The 25,929-nt window shown below is 42.6% G+C and overlaps 1 protein-coding gene and 1 pseudogene across 6 annotated transcripts in view; one reads left to right on the forward strand and one right to left on the reverse strand.

Annotated features, from left to right (window-relative positions):
* The window catches only part of HEPH (hephaestin), a 142,910-nt gene that overhangs the window by 107,659 nt on the left and 9,322 nt on the right, over positions 1-25,929 (forward strand). For 4 of the 5 annotated variants that reach the window (XM_079765744.1, XM_079765745.1, XM_079765742.1 and 1 more), the window contains exons 16-17: positions 24,469-24,575; positions 25,666-25,891. In XM_079765744.1, coding sequence (XP_079621870.1) covers positions 24,469-24,575; positions 25,666-25,891 — 333 coding nt within the window. The remainder of the gene's footprint in view (positions 1-24,468; positions 24,576-25,665; positions 25,892-25,929) is intronic. The other variant, XM_079765743.1, reaches the window with a different exon arrangement.
* Positions 7,032-7,642, reverse strand: LOC307096189 (mitotic spindle assembly checkpoint protein MAD2A-like; annotated as a pseudogene). The gene has a single exon. The product of its transcript is annotated as a mitotic spindle assembly checkpoint protein MAD2A-like (transcript).

A 25,929-nucleotide genomic window follows, 5' to 3' on the forward strand; every position in this document is an offset into this window, starting at 1 on the left:
AGAACATCAAGATTTAGAGAATTTATTTGAATAAATAATGACAAAAATCTTCCCTGTTGTGGAGAAGAAAAAGTCACAAGTATAGAGAGTCCCAAGCAAGATGAACCCCAAAAGACCCACACCAAGACACATCATAATTACAATGGCAAATGTTAATGACAAAGAGAGAATCTTAAAAGCTGCAAGAGAGAGAGAATTAACTACAAAGGATCCCCCATCAGATTATCAAATGATTTCTCAACAGAAACACATCAAGTCAGAAGGGAATGGAATGAAGTATACAAAGTGATCCAAAGCAAAGGACTGAATCTAAGAATAACCTATCCAGCAAGGTTATCAATCAAAATTGAAGGAGAAATCAGGAACTTTGCAGACAAAAAAAAAAGGCTAAGGGAGTTTATCACTACCAAGCCAGCAATGCAAAAAATGCTAAAGGGAATGCTGTAAAAAAAGAAGAAATAAGAAGGGAAGAAATAACACAGGCATAAAGAATAGAAATGGCTACAAACAAATACCTATCAATAATAACATTAAATGTAAATGGATTAAATATTCCAATGAAAAGACATAGAGTGGCTGAGTGGATAAGAAAACATGACCCATATATATGCTGTCTACAAGAGACCCACCTCAGATCAGGGGACTCACACGGACTGAAAGTGAAAGGATGGAAAAACATCTTTCAGGCAAATGGAAATGAAAAAAAAGCTGGGGTAGCAATACTTATATCCAACAAAGCAGACCTAAAAATGAAGGCCATAACAAGAGATAAGAAAGACCACTTCATAATTCTAAAGGGATAAATACAACAAGAGGATATAACTATAGTGAACATATATGAACCCAATGCAGGAGCACCCAAATACAAAAAAAAATTATGTCAGGGGAGAGATTTACAGCAATACAATAATAGTAGAAGATGTTAATACCCCCATTAAGATCACTAGGTAAATCCTCTAGACCAGTGATTGGCAAATTCATTAGTCAACAGAGCCAAATATCAACAGTACGAATGAAATTTTTTTTGAGAGCCAAATTTTTTAAACTTAAACTTCTTCTAACACCACTTCTTCAAAATAGACTCGCCCAGGCCGTGGTATTTTGTGGAAGAGCCACACTCAAGGGGCCAAAGAGCTGCATGTGGCTCGCGAGCCGCAGTTTGCCGACCACGGCTCTAGACAAAAAATCAGCAAAGAAACAGAAATCCTAAATGACTCACTGGATCAGATGGACTTAATTGACACCTTCAGAACATGCCACCCCAAAGCTACAGAATATGCATTCTTCTCAAGCACACATGGGGCATTTAGTTTTATGTATTCCTTCCCATACATTTATTTTGTATTTTTGTTTCTCTTGCCTTAGGAGACATGTCAGAAAAAAACATTGCTAAGAATAATGTCAGATTTTTATTTCTTACATTTTCTTCTAGAAGTTTTATTATGTCAAGACTTACATTTAAGTTTTGCATCTCTTTTAATTTTATTCTTGTATACGGTCTCTGTAAAAAGACAATCTAGTTTTATTTTTGCATATATGTCCAATTTTGCCAACACCTTTTATTGAATAAACTGTTTTACCCCATTATTTGTTCTTCCTTTCTTTGTTATATATTAAGTGACTATATAGGTGTGGGTTTGTTTCTGGGGTCTTTATTTTCTTCCCTTGATCTATGTGTCTATTTTATGCCAGTACCATGCTGTTCTGATTATCATTGCCTTGTAGTATAGTTTGATATGAGGCAGTGTGATACCTCCAACTTTGTTTTCTTTCTTAATATAGCTCTACCTCCTCTAGGTCTTTTGTGGATCCATATAAATTTTTGGATCACTTGTTCTGGTTTTGTGAAAAATGCCAGTGGTATTTTTATAGATATTATATTGAATCAATAGTTTGCTTTGGATACAATGACCATTTTTTTAAAATAAATCTTTATTGTTCAGATTATTACAATAGTTTCTCCTTTTTTTCCCCCATATCTCCCCATCACCTGGTTCCCTCCCCCCCGTTGTCCTTATCCATAGGTGTACGATTTTTGTCCAGTCTCTTCCCATACCCCCCGCACAGACACCCCTTTCCCCCTGAGAATTATCAATCCACTCCCATTCTATGCCTCTGATTCTATTATGTTCACCAGTTTATTCTGTTCCTAAGATTTTGAATTCACTTGATTTTTAGAATCACTTGTTGATAGATATTTGTTCATAATTTTTATTTTTACTTTTTTCTTCTTTTTCCTCTTTTTAAAGAATACCTTTCAGCATTTCATATAATACTGGTTTGGTGGTGATGAACTCCTTTAGCTTTTTCTTATCTGTGAAGCTCTTTATCTGCCCTTCAATTCTGAATGATAACTTTGCTGGGTAGAGTAGTCTTGGTTGTAGGTTCTTGCTATTCATCACTTTGAATATTTCTTGCCATTCCCATCTGGCCTGCATAGTTTCCATTGAGAAATCAGCTGACAGTCATATGGGTGCTCCCTTGTAGGTAACTAACTGTTTTTCTCTTGCTGCTTGTAAGATTCTCTTTGTCTTTTGCCCTTGGCATTTTAATTATGATGTGTCTTGGTGTGGTCCTCTTTGGATTCCTCTTGTTTGGGGTTCTGTGCGCTTCCTGAACTTGTAAGTCTATTTCTTTCACCAGGTGGGGGAAGTTTTCTGTCATTATTTCTTCAAATAGGTTTTCAGTATCTTGCTCTCTCTCTTCTGGCACCCCAAAAATTCGGATATTGATACGCTTAAAGCCATCCCAGAGGCTTCTTATGCTATCCTCACACTTTTGGATTCTTCTTTCTTTCCGCCTCTCTGGTTGGGTGTTTTTTTCTTCCTCATATTCCAGATCTTTGGTTTGACTCTTCGGGTGCGGTGGTCTACTCTGTATATTCTTTATTTCAGACAGTGTATGCATAATTTCTGACTGGTCCTTTTCCATTTTTTTGGTATTCTCATTAAGGTCCTTGAAGGTCTCTTCAAGTTTCTCAGCAGTTTTTAGAAGATTCTTGAGTAACCTTATAAATATGGTTCTGAACACTGTGTCATCCATTAGTTTGCTTTCATCTATCTCTCCTACTTGTGACATACTTAGATGTCTCCACATTTTGGCTTCCTCCCTGTGTTGATGGAGTGGCTTTGTGTGGTCGGTGACCTATAGGGGCCGGTAGCTCAGCTTCCTCAATCACCCTAGGTGGTCGCTCTTGGTACTCCCCTTTGTGGGCTGAGTGGAAAGTCTTGGTGCAGTTAAAAGCCCTGATTGCTATTGGTACACTGGGAGGAATTGACCTCCGGTCCAATTGGTTGTGAGGGCCTGCTGTGTCTATAATGGAAGAATTGCTGTGCTAGAGACACAGTAGGGCTTTGGTGCTCACTGAGTCTGCCTCTTGAATGTGTCCCTTATGAGAGTGGTTGAAATCTGGTGTCATTCACACCAACAGAAAAGTCACTCTCACTCTCCGACCGATGGCCGAGAGTCCCGTAGGCGTCTGGATCCCCCGCGTGTCCCCAGAAACTGGAGTTCAGAGTGGTTGGGATTGTTGGTATCACTGGCGGGAATTGATCTCCAAGCCAGTTGGCTGTGAGGATCAGCAGTGTCTCCGCTGGGAGAGCTTCTGTGCTCAGCTTGGATGGAGCGGAGTCTCAGGGTGGCGCAGACAAGCTTTGGTTTCCCGTCTGCTCCACCCTAAGAGGGGCGGGTTCTCCGTGTCCAAATTAATGGCTGCGTGCCTCTGAGAGAAGGCAGCTTTCGAGCCTCTCCCACTGCCTAACAGACCAGTTTCTCCCTAGCTGGGGCTGGATTTCAGTGCAGACCGGAGGTTTTGTTTTTCTCCCGAACGAGAAATCCAGTCACTGGGAGGGCTGTGCTCAGCTTGGATGGGGCGGAGTCTCGGAATGGCGCAGACAAACTTGGTTTCCGTCTGCGCCGCCCTAAGAGGGCTGGTTTCTCCGTGCCCTAATCAATGGCTGCGCGCCTCTGAGAGAAGACAGCTTTGGAGCCTCGTCCGCTGCCAAACAGACCAGTTTCTCCCCGACCGCAGCTGGATTTCAGTGCAGTCGGGAGGTTTTGTTTTTCTCCCAAATGAGAAAGCTAGCCACGCAGCGTCTGCTGCCCTCCCTCTCCGCGCGCTGCGAGCAAGCCTGCCACGTATTCAGCTGCCCGCCCTTCCCACGCTCACGGATCTCCGCACCTCCACAGCTCCTGAGGCTCAGCGTCCCCCTCTCTGTTTTTCTCTAGTTGTAGGTTTTCCACTCTGCCAGATTTCCGGTGGTTCTGGACGGTGTGCGCTCTGTTTTCCAGTTGTAGTTTCAAAATTGTTGTGGTAGGCAACAGTTAGGTGTTTACCTTATGCTGCCATCTTGGTTTTTTCCTACAATGACCATTTTAATTATGGTAATTCTTCTTTACATGAGTACAGTAAAAGCTTACATTTATTGAATATTTCTGAACTTCTTTCTTCAGTATCTTATAACTTCTTGAATACAGATCTTTTATGTCATTGGTTAAATTTATCCCTAGGTGTTTTTTTTTAGATAAATGTAAATGGGATTATTTTCTTAGTTTCCCTTTCTGATAGTTTATTATTGGTGCATAAAAGTTCAACTAGTTTTTGAATATTTATTTTGTATCCTGCTACTTTCCTGAATTCATTTATCAGTTCTAGTGGGTGTTTGGTGTAATCTTTAGGGTTCTCTATGTACATTATCATGTCATCTGCAAATAATGAGAGTTTTTACTTTGTTTCTAACTTCAATGCCTTTTATTTATTACTAGAGGCCCAGTGCATAAAATTTGTGCATGGGGAGGGGGGGTGTCCCTCAGGATGGCCTGCACCCTCTCCAATCTGGGACCCTTTGGGGGATGTCTGACTGCCAGTTTAGGCCCATTCCCTCTCACAATCCGGGACTGCTGGCTCCTAACCGCTCACCTGCCTGCCTGCCTGATCACTCCCTAACCACTCCCCTGCTGGCCTGATTGATGCCTAACTGTTCCCCTGCTGACCCAATTGCCCCCAACTGCCCTCCCTGACAGGCCTGGTCCCCCCCCCCCCCGCAACTGCCTTCCCCCTGTAGGCATGGTCATCCCCAACTACCCTCCCCTGCTAGCCTGATTGCCCCCAGCTGCCCTCCCTGCTGGCTTGATCGCCTCAACTGCCCTGCCCTGCAGGCCTGGTTGCCATTAACTGCCCTCCCCTGCCGGCCTGGTTGCCCCCAAATGCCCTCCCCTTGCAGGCGTGATCACCCCCAACTGCCCTCCCCTGCTGGCCAACTTGTGGTGACCATCTTGTGGTGGCCATCTTGTGGTGGCCATCTTGTGGTGGCCATCTTGTGGCAGCCATATTGGGATGATGTGGGGGCAGCCATCTCATGGCAGCCATCTTGTGACAACATCAGAGTGTCCATCTTGTGACGATGTCATGCAATCCCACCTAGGCTTTTATTATATAGGATTCTTCTTGTCTGATTTCTATAGCTAGGACTTCCTGTACTTCGTTGAATAAGAGTGGTAAGAGTGGACATCTCTGTCTAATTCCTGATCCTTAAGGAAATGCTTTTAGCTTTTCCCTGTTGAGTCTGATTTAGCTGTGGGTTTGTCATATATGGCCTTGATTATGTTGAGGTATGTTTCTTCTATTCCTACTTTGCTGCATGTATTGATATAATCATATGACTTTAATCCTTTATTTTGTTTATTTGGGTTATCATGTTAATTGATTTATAGATATTTAATAAACATTGCATACCCAAAATAAAACCCACTTGATCATGGCATATGATTTTTTTAATGTATTGCTAGATCCAGTTTGCTAATATTTTGTTGAGGATTTTAGCATCTATGTTCATCAGGGATATTGGCCAATACTTTTCTCTCTTTCTAATGTCTTTATCTGGTTCTGGGATTAGGATAGTACTGGCCTCATAAAAGGAGCTTGGGCGTCTCCACTCCTCTTGAATTTTTTGGAGTAGTTTGAGAAAAATATGTGTTAGCTCTTCTTTGATTGTTGATAAAACTCATCTGTGAAGCTATCCAGTCCAGGACTTTTTTATTGTTTTTTGTTTAATCTCTGCTTCAATTCTGTTCATTTTTAAAGGACTGTTCAGATTTTCTCTCTCTACATGATTTAATTTAATTTTGAAGTTTGTATGTTTCTGGAACTATATCAATTTCTTCCAGAATGTCCTATTTGTTGGCATATAGTTGTTCATAATACTATTAATATTTTTTTTATATTTCTCTTGGTTCAGTTGTTACTTCTCTTTCATTTCTGATTTTATTCATTTGGGTACTATCTTTTTTATTCTTGGTGATTCTTGTTAAAGGTTTAATAATCCTGTTTATCTTGTCAAAGGACCAGCTCTTGGTTTAATTGATGTTTTGTCTTTTTATTTTATTTATTTATTTTTAAAAAACATACACATTTAACTTTATTTATCATTGTCATTTAAAGCTTGATTTTATAAAACATAATAAGACATTAAGAGTTCTGTATCAGCAGAATTTAAATAGGAGAAATAGTGACAGCTTTGTAAGTGTAAATTATATACATTAAAGTCAAATAATAGTGTGTTTTTTTCAATATGGAAATTATACAATGAAATAAATGGCAAAAGGACATTCCAGGAATACTGTGGGCTATCAGTTACTTTAGGACTAAACAAAGATGCTGAATATTCAGATTCCTTTTGCTGTTTCATATTTACCTATACTCTGAGTCAAGCTACTTGACCAAAAGTTCTGATTTAGGAAAGCATTTAGCTTTATAGCAAAGGTTTCCATCTCCATTTACCACCTTCAAAGGAGTTCACATTACAGTGCTGATATAATCTGCTGGTTCCCTTTGAACAGTGTGCAAAAAATTATGGCAACCCTATGGAAAGTCAAACAGGCACCAATAAATGGAACAATATGCACAGTTCAGTAAAGTGCAATGTTGCGTTTTCCCCACAGAAAAATTAATAAATGAAACAAAATATGAACTACAGTTGACTTGGTCTCAGGAAACACACATGTGGGATTCCATTATTATTTGTGAAGCAACTTCAGTCACTCACAAGGATTTTGTAGGCCACCATGCTGTTTACTTTGTGAATTGTAGTCATGAAGGAATGCAGGCAGACTTGCTCAAAATTGGCAATGAACTGTGGATGGACTCTTCCCAGTTTTCAGGTACAACCAAATTTTTGTATAGATCAGCAGATCAAATGAACAGAAAACTTCCAGCAGGGGCAGGAATGTCACCATAGCTATGATGTCTGATGGCCAAGTGGATCTTGTCTTGGATGGCTTTCTAAGACTTTTCTCTGGGTGCACTGTCATCTCTGGCCATCTTGTCACACTCAGTGTCAAATTGCCACCTTTCAAGGACCTCCTCGTTTTCAATATTCAAGATGACCACCACCAGCTTCTGCACTGAGCACTTGTACAACCAATCTTTCAGTTGTTCCACCATATTGTTTAAGTATTTCATGATCTCGTGATCAGTGGTTACAAGCAATGTATGTCCATATTTCTACACTCAAGTAAAGGTTTTCAGACGGATAAATGCCATGCTGATACAATATGCTATTGATGCCAAATGAGAAGAATTTGGCCATGATGTCTGTGCTCCTGCGCAGGGTGATGCCTGCTCCCTGGACAACTGCTGTGCCATGGCCAGGCCCACAGCTAGCACGCACCCACTGCATGGGAGACCACACCTGGCACCCACGGGCTCATAGCCGTCTCCTGCCACTCGGTTCTGATCTTTTGTCTTTTTATACTCTATTTCACTTATTATTGCTCTAATATTTATTATTCCCTTTCTTCTAGTCACCTGGGCTTTGTTTGTTATTCTTTTTCTAGTTCCTTTGTATGAAAGGTTAGATTGTTTTTGAGATTATTCTTGTTTATTGAGGTATTGCTGTGAATTTCCCTTTTAGAACTGTTTTCTGTGTCCCATAGATTTTGGGTTGTTGTCTCTTTAATTTGTGTCAAGATGTGTTGATTTCCTCCTTTATCTAATTGTTAACCCATTCATTGTTATGTAACATGTTATTTAGCCTCCATGTGTTTGTGTGGTTTTCAGGGTTTTTTTTTTATTTTATTATTATTTTTTTCAAATTTTTTTATTAATGTATTATATGTGTACATATCTTACCATTGCCCCCCCCACACACCCCACTTCCATATATGCCCCCACCCCCCAGAGTTTTGCATCCATTGGTTATGCTTATATGCATGCATACAAGTCCTTTGATTGATCTCTTATCTCCCCCACCTCTCCCTAACCTTCCCCTTGTAATTTGACAGTCTGTTTGATGCTTTACTGTCTCTGTATCTATCTTTTTGTTCAAGTTTATAATGTTCTTTATTATCCATAAATGAGTGAGATCATGTGGTGTTTTTCTTTCATTGACTGACTTATTTCACTTAACATAATGTTCTCCAATTCCTCCCAGGTTGCTGCAAATGATGAGAATTCCTTCTTTTTTATGGCAGCATAGTATTCCATTGTGTAGATGTACCACAGTTTTCTGATCCAGTCATCTGCTGACGGGCACCTAGGCTGTTTCCAAATCTTAGCTATGGTGAATTGTGCTGCTATGAACATAGGGGTGCATATATCCTTTCTAAATGGTGTTTCTAGTTTCTTCGGATATATTCCCAGGAGTGGGATTACTGGGTCAAATGGGAGTTCCATTTTCAGTTTTTTGAGGAAACTCCATACTGTTCTCCACAGTGGCTGCACCAGTCTGCAATCCCACCAGCAGAGCACGAGGGTTCCTTTTTCTCCGCATCCTCACCAACACTTGTCGTTTGTTGATTTGTTGATGATAGCCATTCTGACAGGTGTGAGATGGTACCGCATTGTTGTTTTGATTTGCATCTCTCGGATAATTAGTGACGTTGAGCATGTTTTCATGTGTCTCTTGGCCTTCCTTCTGTCTTCTTTTGAAAAGATTCTATTTAGGTCTGTTGCCCATTTTTTTATTGGATCATTTATCTTCCTTTTATTAAGTTGTATAAGCTGCCTGTAGATGTTGGAGATTAAACCTTTATCAGTGATGCCATTTGCAAATATGTTCTCCCATGCAGTGGGCCTTCTTGTTGTTTTGTTGATGGTTTCTTTTGCTGTGAAAAAGCTTTTTATTTTTATGTAGTCTCATTTGTTAATTTTCTCTTTAGCTTCCATTGCCCTAGGGGCAGTGTCAGTGAAGAATTTCTTTTGGCATATGTCTGACATTTTGCTGCCTGTGGATTGCTCTAGTATTTTTATGGTTTCCCGTCTTATGTTTAAGTCCTGTATCCATTTTGAGTTTATTTTTGTGTATGGCATAAGTTGGTGATCAAGCTTCATTTTTTTGCATGTATCTGCCCAATTTTCCCAACACCATTTATTGAAGATACTGTCTTTATTCCATTGTATGTTCATGCCTCCTTTGTCAAATATTAATTGCGCATAGTGGTTTGGGACAATATCTGGATTCTCTATTCTGTTCCATTGATCTATATGTCTGTTCTTGTGCCAGTACCAGGCTGTTTTGAGAACAGTGGCTTTGTAATACAGCTTGAAATCTGGTATTGAGATCCCTCCTACTTTATTCTTCTTTCTCAGGATTGCTGTGGCTATTCGGGGTCTTTTTTTATTCCAGATGAATTTTTGGAGAGTTCTTTCAAGGTCTGTGAAATATGCCGTTGGTATTTTAATGGGGAGTGCATTGAATCTATAGATTGCTTTGGGTAGTATGGACATTTTAATGATGTTGATTCTACCAATCCATGAACATGGTATGTTCTTCCATCTGTTTACGTCTTCCTCTATCTCTTTTTTCAGTGTCCTGTAGTTTTCCGTGTATAGGTCTTTTACCCCCTTAGTTAAGTTTATTCCTAGGTATCTTAATTTTTTTGGTGCGATGGTAAATGGGATTGCCTTTTTAGTCTCTCTGTCTGTAAGTTCACTATTGGTGTATAGAAAGGCCATAGATTTCTTGGCGTTAATTTTGTATCCTGCTACATTGCCGAATTCATTTATTAAGTCTATTAGTTTTTTGACGGAGACTTTCGGATTTTTTATGTACAATATCATGTCGTCTGCAAATAAAGACAGCTTTACTTGTTCTTTTCCAATTTGGATGCCTTTTATTTCTTCTTCTTGTCTAATTGCAATGGCTAATACTTCCAGTACTATGTCAAACAGGAGTGGCGAGAGTGGGCATCCCTGTCTTGTTCCTTTTCTTAGGGGAAATGTTTTTAGTTTTTTGTCCATTGAGTATGATGTTTGCTGTGGGTTTATCATATATAGCTTTTATTATGTTGAGGTATGAGCCATCTATTCCCACCTTGTTGAGAGTTTTTATCAAGAAAGGGTGTTGGATTTTGTCTAATGCTTTTTCTGCATCAATTGATATGACTATGTGATTTTCATCTTTCAATTTGTTTATGTGATGTATCACGTTTATTGATTTGCGGATATTGTACCATCCTTGCATTCCTGGGATAAATCCTACTTGGTCATGGTGTATGATCATTCTGATGTACTGCTGGAGCCGATTTGCTAGAATTTTGTTGAGGATTTTGGCATCTATGTTCATGAGGGATATTGGTCTGTAATTCTCTTTCATTGTGTTGTCTTTATCTGGTTTTGGTGTTAGGGTGATGCTGGCTTCATAGAAGGAGCTTGGAAGTGTTCCTTCCACTTGAATTTTTTGGAATAGTCTGAGGAGGATAGGTTTTAGTTCTTCCTTGAATGTTTGGTAAAACTCTCCTGTGAAGCCATCAGGCCCCGGGCTTTTGTTTGCCGGGAGCTTTTTGATGACTGCTTCAATTTCGTCCATAGTTATTGGCCTATTGAGCTGTTTAGATTCTTCTTGATTGATTTTTGGAAGGTTATATTTTTCTAGGAATAGGTCCATTTCCTCCAGGTTGTCCAGTTTCTTGGAATAGAGTTGTTCGTAGTATTTTGTAACAATCCTTTGTATCTCAGCGGGGTCTGTTGTTATTTCACCTCTTTCATTTCTGATTTTGTTTATTTGGGTCCTCTCTCTTTGCTTCTTGGTGAGCCTGGCTAGAGGTCCATCAATCTTGTTTATCCTTTCAAAGAACCAGCTCTTGGTTTTGTTGATCTTATGTATTGTTTCTTTGGTCTCTATGTCATTTATCTCCGCTCTGATCTTTGTTATTTCCTTCCTTCTGGTTACACTGGGCTTTTCTTGCTGCTCTTTTTCTAGCTCTTTGAGTTGTAGGGTTAAGTAATTTATAACCATTGTTTCTTGTTTTTTGCAATAGGCTTGTAGAGCTATGAACTTCCCTCTCAAGACTGCTTTCGCTGTGTCCCATAGATTTTGGATTGTTGTGTTTTCATTGTCATTTGTTGCCATGATGTTTTTTTATTACTTCCTTGATCTCTCTGCTGACCCAGTCCTTGTTTAATAGCATGCTGTTTAGTCTCCATGTGTTTGATTTCTTTGGATTGTATTTATTGTAGTTGATTTCCAGTTTTATGCCACTGTGATCTGAGAAGATGCTTGATATAATTTCTATCTTCTTGAATTTGAAGAGACTTTGCCTGTGACCCAGCATATGGTCTATCTTTGAAAATGACCCATGTGCACTTGAGAAGAATGTATATTCTGTGGCTTTGGGGTGAAATGTTCTGAAGATGTCAATTAATTCCATCTGGTCTAGTGAGTCATTTAGGATTGCTGTTTCTTTGCTGATTTTTTGTTTAGAGGATTTGTCCAGTGGTGATAGTGGGGTATTAAAGTCTCCTACTATGATTGTATTGATATTAATCTCTCCCTTGATATCCTCCAGGAGTTTTTTTATGTATTTGGGTGCTCCTATATTGGGAGCGTATATGTTTACCAGAATTATTTCTTCTTGTTGGATTTCTCCCTTTAGTATTATGAAGTGGCCTTCCTTATCTCTTGTTATGGCATTTACTTTGAGGTCTATTTTGTCAGATATAAGTATTGCTACCCCAGCTTTTTTTTTTTCATTTCCATTTGCCTGAAAGATATTTTTCCATCCCTTCACTTTCAATCTGTGTGAGTCTTTTGTTCTGAGGTGGGTCTCTTGTAGACAGCATATATATGGGTCGTGTTTTTTTATCCATTCAGCTACTCGATGTCTTTTGATTGGAGCATTTAGTCCGTTTACATTTAAAGTTATTACTGAAAGGTATTTGTTTGTAGTCATAACTATTTTTGTGTCTGTATTCCTTCTTACCTGTTTATTTCTTCTTTTTACAGTATTCCCTTTAGCAATTCTTGCATTGCTGGTTTGGTGGTGATGAACTCCCTGAGGCTTTTTTTGTCTGCAAAGCTCCTGATTTCCCCTTCAATTTTGATTGATAGTCTTGCTGGATATAGTATTCTTGGAATCAGTCCTTTGCTTTGCAACACTTTGTATACCTCCTTCCATTCACTTCTAGCTTGTTGTGTTTCTGTTGAGTAATCATTTGACAATCTGATGGGTGTTCCTTTGTAGGTAACTCTCTGTCTCTCTCTTGCCGCCTTTAGGATTCTCTCTTTATCATTTATATTTGCCATTGAAATTATGACATGTCTTGGTGTGGGTCTTTTGGGGTTGATCCTGCTTGGGACTCTCTGTACTTGCGTAACTTTTATCTTTCCCATATCCGGGAAGTTTACTGTCATTATTTCTTCGAATAGATTTTCTAATCCCTGCTGCTCTTCTTGTCCTTCTGGCAGCCCTATTATATGCATGTTACTGCGTTTCATGTTGCCCGAAGCTCCCTTAGGCTTTCCTCCTGCTTTTTAATTTTTTTCTCCAATTGCTGTTCAGATTGAGCTTGTTTCTGTACCTGATCTTCTAACTCACTAATTTGGTCCTCTGTTTCTTGTAGTCTACTGTTGAAACTTTCCATGGTGTTTTTGATTGTAGCTATATCACTTTTCATTTCTTCCTGATTCTTGCATAAGTTGTTGATTTTCTCATCCATCCGATGTATAAATTCCATGACCATTACGCTGAACTCCTTTTCGGTCATGTTGCAAGCTTCAGTTTCACTAATTTCCTTTCTTGGCGACTCCACATTTTCTTTCCTCTGTGAGTTATTTTGTTTCCCCATTCTGGCTATTACCAGAAAGCTCAAGCTTCCGTTTGCGTGGTCCTGGGCCGTGTGCTGTGGGGACTTCGCTCCACCCTAGTTTCACTGAAGTGCTCTGACACTAGGACGTGTGGCTGCCTTTGGTTGGCGGGAACCAGACTTGCCCAGGATCAGTGTCCCCAGTGTTCCGTGTGTCTCTTGTGCACATTTAGAATCAGGGGCCCTGTCGTCACCACACTGTTGGTATGTGCCGAAAATGAGATCCTTAGCATGTGCCAGGAGTCAGAGTTTCCCTGTGTCTGCACCAAGACTCGAGTGTCAAAGTCTCTGTTGCCTTGTGCGGTTTCTCGTTGAGAATCAGGGTCCCTGTGTGTGCACGCACCAACAATTGGGGTCGCTGGCTCTTAGTGTGAATGCGCTGTGAGTCAGGGATCCCAGGCAGCTGTGTCCGGCGTGCCAAATTCCCTGAAGTGGAGCTGCGTCCTGTGTGTGCTCTCTCTACTGAGCCAAACCGGCTAGAGCACACAATCTTAAAATCCTGAAGGTGAGCTGGCTCAGTGCACTTTCCCAGACTCCCCAAAGGGAAGCCCCTCTGTGCACGCTCTAAGAATCCCTGAAGGGGGAGCTGTGACCCTTGAGCCAAATTCCCCCAAATTCCCTGAAGGGGAGCCCTCTGTGCGCACTGACAGATTTCCCCGATGGGGAGCTGCTTCTGTCCCGCGCGAAATTCCCTAAGGGGGAGCGAGTCCCGGCGCAAAGCTAGGCAGCTTGGGCGAGGGGCGGGTCTATCAGTTACTATGGCTCTATCAGCGCACCTGCGAGGAGGGGGATAGGCTCTTTGACTCAAGGAAATCTGCGGGGAAGTCTGGATTCTTGTTGTTTGTTGGTCTGAAGCTGTGATAGCAGTTCTCTGTCCCCAGTAGCTGCAGGGTCCTGGTTTGTGTCAGAAGCCAGGATCCGAGTCTCAGGCAGCTCTGTTTCTCAAGATGGCGTGGTCTCCGCGTTTGCACCAGCCGCGAGAAGTGTCCGCTTTGTGTGCGGGGCTCCGCCGTCTAGGGCTGCCCTGTTAGGGAGCCCCTTGGAAGACCTGCAGAATCTAACTGACCCTATCTCATACACACACACACACCACACACATCTACACTCTCCTCTATGGGTTCCTCACTCACACTCTCTCTCTCCCTACCTTCCTGCCGGTCGCCATCTTTTCCCAGGGTTTTTTTTTTTATGTCTAATTTCATACCATTGTGGTTAGAGAAGATGCTTGATATGATTTCAGTCTTCTTAAATTTATTGAGATTTGTTTGTGTCCTTACATGTGGTCTGTCCTAGAAAATGTTCCCCATGTGCATTTAAAAAGAATGTATCTACTGCTTTGGGGTGAATTGCTCTGAAAACATAAATATATCTGGTCTAGTGTGTAAGACTGCTAGTTCCTTGTTGATTTTCTGACTGGAAGATTTATCCATTTATGTCAATGGGGTGTTAAAGTCCCCAACCAATAGTGTACTACTTTGGATCTCTTCCTTTTGTCCTTCAATATTTGCTTCATATATTTAGTTGCTCCCATGTTGTGAGCATAAACATTTACAAGAGTTATATCCTGTTGTTGGCTTGATCCCCTTATCATTATGTAATATCATTCTTTGTTTCTTATTATAGCCTTTGGCTCTCTTTTTGTATTTGTTTCTAAATATAGGTCAAGCATGTCAAACTCACGGCCGGCCATGAGTTTGATATGCTTGTATTAGGTATATCTGCTATGTTTCCCAGCATTGGTAAGGTGGCCCTATATAGTAGGTGTCTTATGGGACCCAGTGGTGTACTCTAGTTGATCATCTTAGCTTAGTCCTCCAGGAATTTCCCTTATGCAGGTTATGTGAGCCCTTCTTTTGTAATTGTCTTGATTATTTTTTAGCTTGTTTCAGTGTGGGATCAACCCTCAGGTTTCCTGAGTGTGAGGATAGACTCCAACCACAGTGTACATGCTGCTGTGCAGGTACTGACCACAAAAAGTGTAATTTGCCTCAATAGTTTCTGATGCCAGCTGACATCTCTCTGCATATGCTACTTTTGAAGCTAATTGGGTCCTGGTTTGATGTTGTCTGATGCTCACCACTGGGTATGTTGTTTCTGGGGCTTTTTGGGAGGGACTCTGGTGCAGGTCAATGTCAAAAGCTGTCTGTGATTGGTCCTGAGCATCTTGTTTGGAGCTACAAAATGACCCACAGTTTGTGAGTTCCTCTGCTGGGCCTGTGTGTGCATGGGAAGGATTAAGCTCTGCACCAATACTGGCAAACACCAGCATCAAGCCCAGGGGGCAGGTTAGCAAAAGGCCAAAAGCACCCCAAGATCTGGTTTTGCCTAACTCTACCTATTGGCTGCCTATTATACTCAGTCACTGAAAGTGCCACTGTCAGTATTCGAGATACCTGGGGTAGTTTCCCAGTGATTCACCAGTAGGGATGAGTGGTATTCACCAGATTAATACAGGTTTAAACTCAGTGCCCGTTCTGGGTCTGAGGTCACTCAGCAAAAGTCCCAGGATAAATCAAGGTTATCTGCCACCCTCTTGGTGCCTGAAGATCTTGTGGTGGGGCTAGGTTTCAGGGAGTCATCAGGGTGAGTCCAGCAGAGTTTTTTTTAGCCCAAACCAGCCAAGATTTGGCTGTGTGAAGAGAAGGCACTGGACTGTTCAGTGTGTGAGGGAAATATGGCTCCCATCCTGAGTCATACAACTTAGTCTGTCCCTGATTATAACTGTACCTCCCAGAAAGCTCTAGCTCAGCAGTTCAGTGCTGGCAGGAATCGGGATGGTGGGGCTAGTGGATCTCCCCTGAGAGGCAGGCACTACTCAGGCTCATGGGATGGTGGGGGAAATAACCTCCACTCCAGAGCCACACAACTCAGTTATACGAACCTCTGAGTATGCATGGACCTCTATACACCAGGTCCAGGTAGCTTATTCCTCCATAGGTCATGAGCTCTGCAGGGTGATGCGATGAGGATTCTGGAGTGTGGGGCTATTGCATTCCCCCAGGTTGATACAGTAAGGAGGGGAGTGCCCCACTCAGGAAATATGGCATCTGTAGTGTGGGAGAGATATTCAGCACAGGGATCCTGATGGCTGTCCCTTCAGCTCTCTTCCTGGAACTTCAAACCACAGTATCTCCTCAGAAAACTCTATTCTGCTCCACACTCCCTCCTCCAGAACCCTAGGTGAGTGTGAACGATATTGATATTTTGTGTCGTTCCTTGATTCTTCCCTGTAAGAGGGCTCCTGGGTCTCTAGCAGACTCCCACCTCTCCTTGGTGGAAAGAATCCCTGCTGATTTTTATAGCCAGAGGTTATGGAGGTGCCTCTTCCCAGCTTTTTTTTCCTGGAAATTCTGGCATGGGGCTGAGACCTCACTTTCCTCAGGGATAACCTTTGCAGCTGAGATATCCCTCTGGAATCCAAGCTGCCACCTCTGCCAACAGCACCAGTCATTTTTGCTTCTCTATCCTTCTTACCAGTCTCTATGAGGCTTATTCTATAAATCCTTGCTTATAAGACTTCTGTTCAGTTAGTTTTCAGTTGGTTATTCAGGTTCATTGTTTTATATTTTACTTGTGATTTAAGTTTGGTCCTGGAAAAAGGGGAGTGTAACATCCACCTACTCCATTGCCATCTTGGATTCTTTCCCTGTATTCTTCATTTCTGACTGGTTCTTTTTTAATATATATATATATAAAATTGATTTCAGAGAAAGGAAGGGAAAGAGAGATACTGTCAGTATTCGAGATACCTGGGGTAGTTTCCCAGTGATTCACCAGTAGGGATGAGTTTCCCAGTGATTCACCAGTAGGATAAATCGCAAGGTGCCTTGGGCCTTTTGCTGACCTCCCCCGAAGCTTGGTGCTGGTGGAAGCAGGTTTTGGTACATAGCAGCCTTTCCCATGTGTACTCAGGCCCAGAAGAAAAAAACACCACATATTGTGGATCACTTTGTAGCTCTTGTGGACCAAGTCTGCAAACCGGGCATATGCCTTGACAGGAAATCAAACCATGACATCCTGGTTCATGGGTCAATGCTCAACCACTGAGCTATACCAGCTGGACCTGAATGGTTCTTTTTTATGTCTTCTTGTTCCATTTTTATTCTTACTATCACCTTATTTATCACTATGTTCATTCTTTTAATTTCTCGGGGCGGGGGAGGTGGTAATGGGAGGACTATGTTCATTCTTTCCCTGAGTTTTTGGAGCATTCTTATAACCATTGTTTTTAACTCTGTATTTGGTAGATTGTTTGCCCCCATTTTATTTTATTTACTTATTTTTCTGGGGATTTCTATTATTCTTTCATTTTGCTCATGTTTCTTTGTCTCCCAATTTTTGGTGTCTCTATTTGTTTCTGTATAATGGGTATATCTGCTATCTCCTGGTCTTGGTAGGGTGGCCTGATATAGTAGATGTCCTGCTGGCTCAATGGCACAGTCTCCCTGATTATCTGAGTTAGATGCTCCAGGAAAGTCCCTTGTGATATTCATGTAAGACCTCTTGTTATAGTTTAGTCTTGATTGCTCTTGACCCATCCATGGGTCAGGTTGAACCTCAGGCTGGTTGATTATAAGGATTAACCCCAACCATAGCAGTTTTTGTTCCCTGTTGAGATCTTCCTTTAAGTATTCCACTTGTGCAGCTAATTGAGTCGTTCTCTGATGTGTTCTCAATGTGGCCACTTGGTATTTTGGTTCTGGGGCCTTTTGGGTGTGACTCTGGTATAGTTCAATATCAGACTGCTCCTATGACAAGCCATGTTAAGAGCTACAAAGTGATCCACAATGTGTGGTGTTTTTTTCTGCTGGGCCTGAGTACACATGGGAAAAGCTGTGTTATGTACCAAAACCTGCTTCCACCAGCACCAAGCTTCGGGGGAGGTCAGCAAAAGGCCCAAGGCACCCTGCGATTTATCTCTGTTAGCTGGCTGGCTGTTAGGCTCAGTCACTGAAAGATCCTCTGGTATTTACTAGATTAATACATATTCAAACTTGGTACCAATGCTGCGTTTGAGGCCACCCAGAAAATGTCTCAGGGTATACCAAGGTCAGTCATCACTCTTGTGTAGTCTGTGGAACTTTATTTTATGGCAGTATCTCAGGGAGTCATCAGAGTGAAGTCAGTAGTTTCATTGGGCTAAAACAGATTAAGATTTGGCCCTGTGGAGGGATGAATCTGCATAGGATTAGTGGCACTGGTTGGGGCATGTGGGAGAAAAATAGACATTCTGAAGAGACTTCCAAGAAAGTTTGAACCATGGGTCCTGGCTGGTGATAGACAGCAGACTCCTCATGGCATGAACTTGGCAAGGTGGGGCAATAGGCAGTTGGGAGGATGGAGCTAGTGCCGTGGTCGGCAAACTGCGGCTCGCGAGACACATGCGGCTCTTTGGCCCCTTGTGTGTGGCTCTTCCACAAAATATCACGGCCTGGGCGAGTCTATTTTGAAGAAGTGGCATTAGAAGAAGTTTAAGTTTAAAGAATTTGGCTCTCAAAAAAAATTTCAATCATTGTACTGTTGATATTTGGCTCTGTTGACTAATGAGTTTGCCGACCACTGGGCTAGTGCATTCACCCTAGGCTGTCATGGCATGGAGAGGAGTGCTCAACCCAGATAGCATCTGTGTGAGGTGTGGGAGAGGTAAGCACAAAGACAATGACGGCTGTCCCCATAGTCCTCTCCTTGAAGACACACAACACATTCTCTCCCTGTATGACTCCAGTCCACTCTGAGCTACCACCCCTTGGTGTCCAAGGTGCAGACTTGCAAATGAAATTTTGTGTGCTGGCCCTTTATGAGTTTGCCTGGGTTCTTAGCAGACTCTTGTCTCCCCCTGACAGATGGAATTTCCTCTGATTTTCACAGTGAGATATAATGTGGGCTCTTCTTCCTGTTTCTGGTTCTCCGGGCTGGAGAACCTATGGTGGGGTTGAGATTCCTCACTCCTCAGGGGAACTTCTGCAGCTAAGATATCCCTCCTGATTCTCAACTGGCACATGTGGGTAAAGGGCCAGCCTTTTTCATGTCTCTGCCCTTTCTACCAGTCTCAATGTGGCCTCTTCTGTAAATCCGTGGTTATAAGACTTCTCTTCAGCTAGTCTTTAGTTAGTTATTCAGTTTGATTTGTTCTATAATTTAGTTTTTATTCCAGTTTGGTCCTGGGAGGAGGTGAGTGTAACTTCCATCTACTCCACTGGCATCTTGGATCTCCTCATTCATTACATATTTTTAGCTCCAGATTTTCTATTGGTTCTCTCTTTCTTTTTGTTGAACTTTTCATTTTGATCATGTATTTTTTATTTTTATATATTTTTATTGATTTCAAAGAGGAAGGGAGAGGGAGAGAGAGATAGAAACATCAATGATGAGAGAGAATCATTGATTGGCTGGCTCCTGCACGCCTCCCACTGGGGATTAAGCCCACAACCCGGGCATGTGTCCTTGACTGGAATCGAACCTGGGACCCTTCAGTCTGCAGGCTGACGCTCTATCCACTGAGCCAAAGTTAGGGCTATTTTTATTTTTATTTTATTTTATTTTTCTTTATTGATTAAGGTATTACATATGTGTCTTTATCCCCTCATTGCCCCCCACCCCACTCTCGTTCAGGCCCTCACCCTCCTGGTGTCTATGTCCATTAGTTATGCTTATATGCATGCATACAAGTCCTTTTGTTGTTCTCTCCCCCTTACCCTCACCCTCCCAGTTAGGGCTATTTTTTATTGAGTTTGTTTTCTCGTATAGCTCAATGAACTCCTTTAAAAGAACTATTTTGAATTCTATGTCAAGCAGTTTGTAGATTTCTGTTGCTTTGGAGTTGGTATTAAAAAATTACTGTGTTCCCTTGGTGATATCTTATTTCCTTAATTATTCATGTTTCTTGTAGCCTTGCATGGATATCTCCACTTTTGAGGAATCCGTCACCTTTACTTCACTTACGATTGAGTGCAAGGGTGCCAGGTCAGTGGCATTACAGCCGCTTTGCCTTTGTGGGTGTTTAGCACTGGTTCTGGCTCTGGGGAGTGCACAGTAGTATAGTCTCTATGCAGCTCCATATGCTGAAGTCGGTGTCAGTGAATACTGCAGTACTCCTTAATGTCCAAGTCGGAAGTTAACCCCAGTGGTAAAAAGGGGTATTGGAGTCCTCAATGATGAAGGCTACTTGGATCCTCCTGTTCACATTTTCCCCCATGAGGCAGAGTCATGGCTGAGGGCATCCATTTCGCACCATGTCTAACATGTGGATGTCACATACAGTAGCTCTGGCTGCTATCTCTGAGATGCACATAAAGTAGTATGTTCCAGAATTCTGTGATGTAGACCTCTTCACTGCTGCAGTGGTGCTGTTGTCTTGAGGGAGGGACAATACTTGTTGGGTAAGAAGTGCCAAATTGCAGCTAATTCTGGTGGGACTGGAGCAGCAGTTGCTCCTTCTGTACAGGTTAGTTAGAGTAGACATGGCTCCTTCTGGGCAGCTAAGTAACACCAGCTTCTTGTGTGTGTGTTGCGGGGGGAATAAAACAGTGGCTCCTTTTCTGGGAGAACACAAGTGTTGTGACTCCTTGTGGATGGAGGTGGCATCAGTGGCTCCTTCTTGGGGAATTGAGATTTTGGCAGCTTTATGGGGAACAGAGTATCAGTGGCTCTTTGGTTGGGGAGTGAAACCAGCTTATTTGGTATGCATGGAATAGTAGCACTTCCTTCTGGAGAAGGGCAGATTATCAGTGGTTCCTTCTCCTGGGAAAGTTGGCATTGATGGCTCCTTTTTATGGGGAGGGTGTGGAAGTGCAACAATTATTTTTGGGTAAGGGAGGCAAGGACTGGAACTGGCTCCTTCTCAGGGGGATTCAGTGGTGACGGTTCTCTCCGAGGTTTTAGAACAGTGATAACTTCTCTGAAGAACATAACATCAGTGGCTCCTTATGGATTTGAAGGCAGAGCACCTATGGCTCCTTGGGTGGAAGGAGAATTGACAGTAGCTCCTTGGAGGGGGGCAGGGCAGAGGAGAATCCTTTTTGTTGGTCAAGGTGATGGAGGCTCCTTTTGGGGAGGGTACAGCAACAACAACTTTTTCTTGGGTTGGGCAGAGTGATGGTGGCTTTTACTTATAGTGATGGCAGAGGGGAATAGAATCCTGGCAGTTCAGTCAGCTAGGGTCAGTATCAAAAAAAGACTTCCTGATGGTAAGGGCTGCTAGAGTCTTCCTACTGTCCTTTGCCACAATAGGTTCCCATTTGGTACCTAGCTATGCCAGAGTAGAGTTATATATAATACTAGTGACCCAGTGCACGAAATTCATGCACATTAAAAGGGGATTAATTAGAGGAAATAATTTAATATTGCTATTTTCCCTTTCTCTATAATAGAAGTGTCAGAGATGAAAGAAAATTAGTAAAATGTATATGAAAACCTTCTTCCTGTCAGAGTCTGGGGCACACCATGGGACCCAGAATCAAGTCCCTGCCCACCCACATGCACCTCAAAATAGTGTGAGACCCAGACCCTACTGCCCCCCCCCCCATTGGGCTATATCCAGACCCAGCCAGTCCCACCTTTGTCAAGCCCTTGCTGGGCAGAGGGCATAGCCTCAGGTACCCTGGCTCAGTGCCAGGACGGGGGGCATGGACTGAGGATCCCCAGCCCAGACCCGGGCAGGGGGCATGCCTTGAGGTCCTCCATCAAGCCCTGTCAGGTGGGGGACACTGTCTGAGATCCCCTGTCAAGCCCCACTGGGTGGGGAGCATGGCCTGAGGTACCCTGTCAAGCTCAGCCAGGCAGGGGGGTGCAGCCTCAGGTCCCCTGGCCCGGTGCTTGGGCAGGCGGTGTGGCATGAGTTCCCCTGTGAAGCCCCACCAGGCAGGGGGTGCGGTCTGAGGTGCCCCGGCCTGGTGCTGGGGTGGGGGGGTGCAGCCTGAAGTTCCCTGTCAAGCCCCACCTGGTGGGGGGCATGGCCTGAGGTCCCCCGGCCTGGCGCTGGGGCGGGGGGAGCAGCCTGAGGTCCCCTAGCCCAGCACCAGGACGGGAAGCACACCTTGAGGTCCCCCGTCAAGCCCAGGTGGGGGGCATGGCTTCAGTTCCCCTGGCCTGGCACTGGGTGGGGGTGTGGCCTGAGGTCCCCCAGGGTGATGCCAGGGCAGGGGGCGTGGCCTGAGGTCCCCTGTCAAGCCCCACAGGGGTGGAGGAGGGCGTAGCCTCTGGTCCCTGCTGATTGCTCATTAAGTCTCCTTATGGGAACTTGGCTTCAGCTGTGGGTGCAGCCATCTTTGTGACAGAGTGATGGTCAATTAGCATATTCCCTCTTTATTAGATAGGATACTTCCTAGATTTTACTCTATGTCAATTTTTATTTTTTCTTCACTGAGTTGTTACAAGTTCTTTATTGTATTCCAGAACACTCTCAGAGCTATTTTTGTGTGTATATAGTTTATTTCCTGTTTTGTTGCTATTTGGGAGTAGGGGAGATGAGCATTAGAACCTAATAGTTTTCCATCTTGCTGATGTCACTCCAGTAGTTTTCCATTTGTATCAAAATATCAGAATGGGAAAATCTATAGAAACATAAGTTAGATTAGTAGTTGCTCAGGATTTGGGGAGGAGGTGGATTAAGGAATGATAGCTAAGGAATATTAGGTTATTTTTTGTGACCATTAATTTTTTAACATTTATTGTGGCAAGGGTTACAAAATTCTGTGAATATAAAGACCAGTGAATTGTGTACTTTAATGGTTGAATTTCATGGCATGCAAATTATCCTAATATATAAAAAGCCAGGGGCTATCATAACCAAAACAACCAGACGGACAACCGAACAGCAGGCTGCGTGGGGCGACCAGGTCAGCAGGGGGTTAGTGAGGGACGACCAAACGACTGAACAGCAGGCTGCATGGGGCAACCAGGCCGGCAGGGGGGTTAGTGAGGGATGACCAAATGACTGAACAACAGGCTGTGTGGGGTGACCAGACCGGCATGGGGAGCAGGTGGGGGGGACCAGGCTGGTACGGGGGCAGTTGGGGGTAACCAGTCTGTCAGGAGAGGCAGTTGGGGGTGACCAGGCTAGCAGGGGGGCAGTTGGGAGTGACCAGGCTAGCAGAGGGGACACTGAGTGGTGACCAGGCTGGTGGGGGGCAGTTAGGGGCAACCAGGCTGGTGGGAGGCAGTTAGGGGTGACCAGGCCAGCGGGAGGGGCAGTTGGAGGCAACCAGGCTGGCAGGCAGAGGTGGTTATGGGTGATCAGGCTGGCAGGGGGTGGGCAGTTAGGGGCGATCAGGCAGGCAGGCAGGTGAACAGTTAGGAGCCAGTGGTCCCGGATTGTGAGAAGGATGTCTGACTGTCGGTTTAGACCCTTTTCCTGGGATCGGGGATTGGGCCTAAACCATCAGTCAGACATCCTCTGAGGGATCCCAGATTGAAGAGAGTGCAGGCTGGGCTGAGGGGACCCCCCCCCCACACACACCCCATTCACAAATTTTGTGCGCCAGGCCTCTAGTATCTTGATAAATCTGTTTTAAAAAAGTAATATTCCATCAGTCAGAGGGGAAGACTTGGACACAGAGAAACATATTGGGAGGTTTTCTAATAGTCCAGTTGAGAAAAACAAGGGCCTACATTAGAGTATGGATATTAAGAATTAGAAAGAGAAGGTTATGGCTATAAAATATATTGTAGAGGTACAATTGATAGGATTTACCATTTGGTTGGATGATTTGTGCATGAAGATAGGGATACAAAGAAGACTGAAGTTTTGAATCTGGGTAGCTAGGATGGTTTTGGTATCTTTTCTAGACACTGGGAGCACAGAATGACTAACAGCATTTTTTCAAAAGAAGGAGATGAGTTCATAACAATTTTAGTTTTTCATGTACTGTCAGGATAATCTTCAAAAGATGCCCAGGAATCTAATTGAAAATGTCAGATTGAAGCTTAATGGCAAGAGAAGTCTAAGTATTTAAGAATTATGAATACATAGATAATAATTGACATCAGAAAGGCAGATAAGAATTTCCATGGAGAGACTATGAAAAAGTAGAAGAGGACTGGAGACAGAGCCTTGGGTAGACAGCTCCCTATAGGAGGCAGCAGCAAGAAAAGAACAAAACAGAGCCAAAGAAGGGAGGACATTATAAGCAGAGAGAACAGTAGCAGAGCTGCTTTACTAGATGATTGGACCTAGGCCCTTAAGGACAGGATTAGTAGAAGAGATGCTGAGGTTGTTCCATGAAGGAGAAGACCAAAGTCACACAAAATAAAATGGAGGCTGGTATAAAAATGACAGAGAATAATCTTAAAGGTTTTGGGACTTACCCACCTTAGCCACTTAGGAAGACTAAGGAGTTGTGAGAAATTTCTGACATGGTCCAACTAAAGGTCCATATTACCTTTCCTAGGTGAGGTTCTCACTTACAAATGGAACATACCAGAAAGATCAGGCCCAGGACCCAATGATTCTGCTTGTGTTTCCTGGATTTATTATTCTGCAGTAGATCCCATCAAGGTAAATACAATGTTGGCTTCCTGAAGGTGAGTCTCACAAATGAGCAAACTGACTGACAAAAAGAAGTTATTAATGGGTATAATAAAAAAGCCCATCACTGAAATACTAAGGTCTGGGGTTTTGGGGAAAGTTCCTTAAATCTTTGGCTTATTTTAATAGACAGGGGAAGGAATTAAGGAAATAGATAATATCACATGTTTGCCGTGAACATTTTCTTTCTTGATTCTTTTTCTTGGGTTTTATAAGCTCTCATTTAAAAAGCCTAGGATTGCTTGTCAAAAAAAGTGGGGCTATAGCCTCAAATTTTGTTTAATCCTTCCTTTGGAGTGACTTTAGATAAGTCATTCTGCTTTTGTGTCCTCATCTGGAAAATGGGTTAATGAATCTAGCCACCAATCTACAACCAGATCTCAGCAATTATTTATTGAGAGACTACTACATTTTTAACATTTTACTTGGTGCTTTAAATGATATAAATGTAAGATAGAGTTCCCATATTCAGAGTATTATCTATTTTGGGAGACGGATGAATATAAACTATAATGCTAGCTATATATATATATATATATATATATATATATATATATATATATACATATAAGCCGCTCTTTAAAACCATATAACAGTTATATGTGAGTTCACCAGACAGTGATTACTTCTGCTTGGAGGTGGGGATGAATGAGAGGAAAGCTGGAGAAGGCTTCACAATTAATGGAAGTTGCATGTACTTTGAGTCTTGAAAGATACATAATAATATGCCATATGATAAGTGATATGGCAGAGGTGAGGACATTTCAGAAAGAAGAGACAGTATGAGAAAAAGCACTGGGTTTTGAAAGTTCTGGTGGGTTTGCAGATCATTGAGTAGTCTAGCTTAGCTAAAACAAAGCTTATGTAGCACACCTTACCTGTGTCCTAAGATATTTATGAGGCTAAATTCAGATAACATACTAAAGATGATTATAAATATAAGACATTATGATGAAGTTCTGAGGGAAGAGTGGGCTTGAATGTCAGCTTGGCTTTCTGTACAGCACTGCCACTCAGGAACAACCTCATATTTCCTACTCTTTCTTCCTCCCATTTTCAGGACATGTACAGTGGCTTGGTGGGGCCCTTGGTCATCTGCAGAAAGGGCATCCTGGAACCCCATGGATTAAGAAATGACATGGACCGAGAATTTGCCTTATTATTCTTGATTTTTGATGAGAACCAGTCTTGGTATCTGGATGAGAACGTGGCAACCCATGGGGCCCAGGAGCCAGACCGTATTAACCTACAAGATAAAATTTTCTTGGAGAGTAATAAAATGCATGGTTTGTAGAAGCCCCCACTGATTATATAGGAGTATCTT

Source organism: Cnephaeus nilssonii, assembly GCF_951640355.1.
Source record: "Cnephaeus nilssonii genome assembly, chromosome: X".
Taxonomy (NCBI): Eukaryota; Metazoa; Chordata; class Mammalia; order Chiroptera; family Vespertilionidae; genus Cnephaeus; species Cnephaeus nilssonii.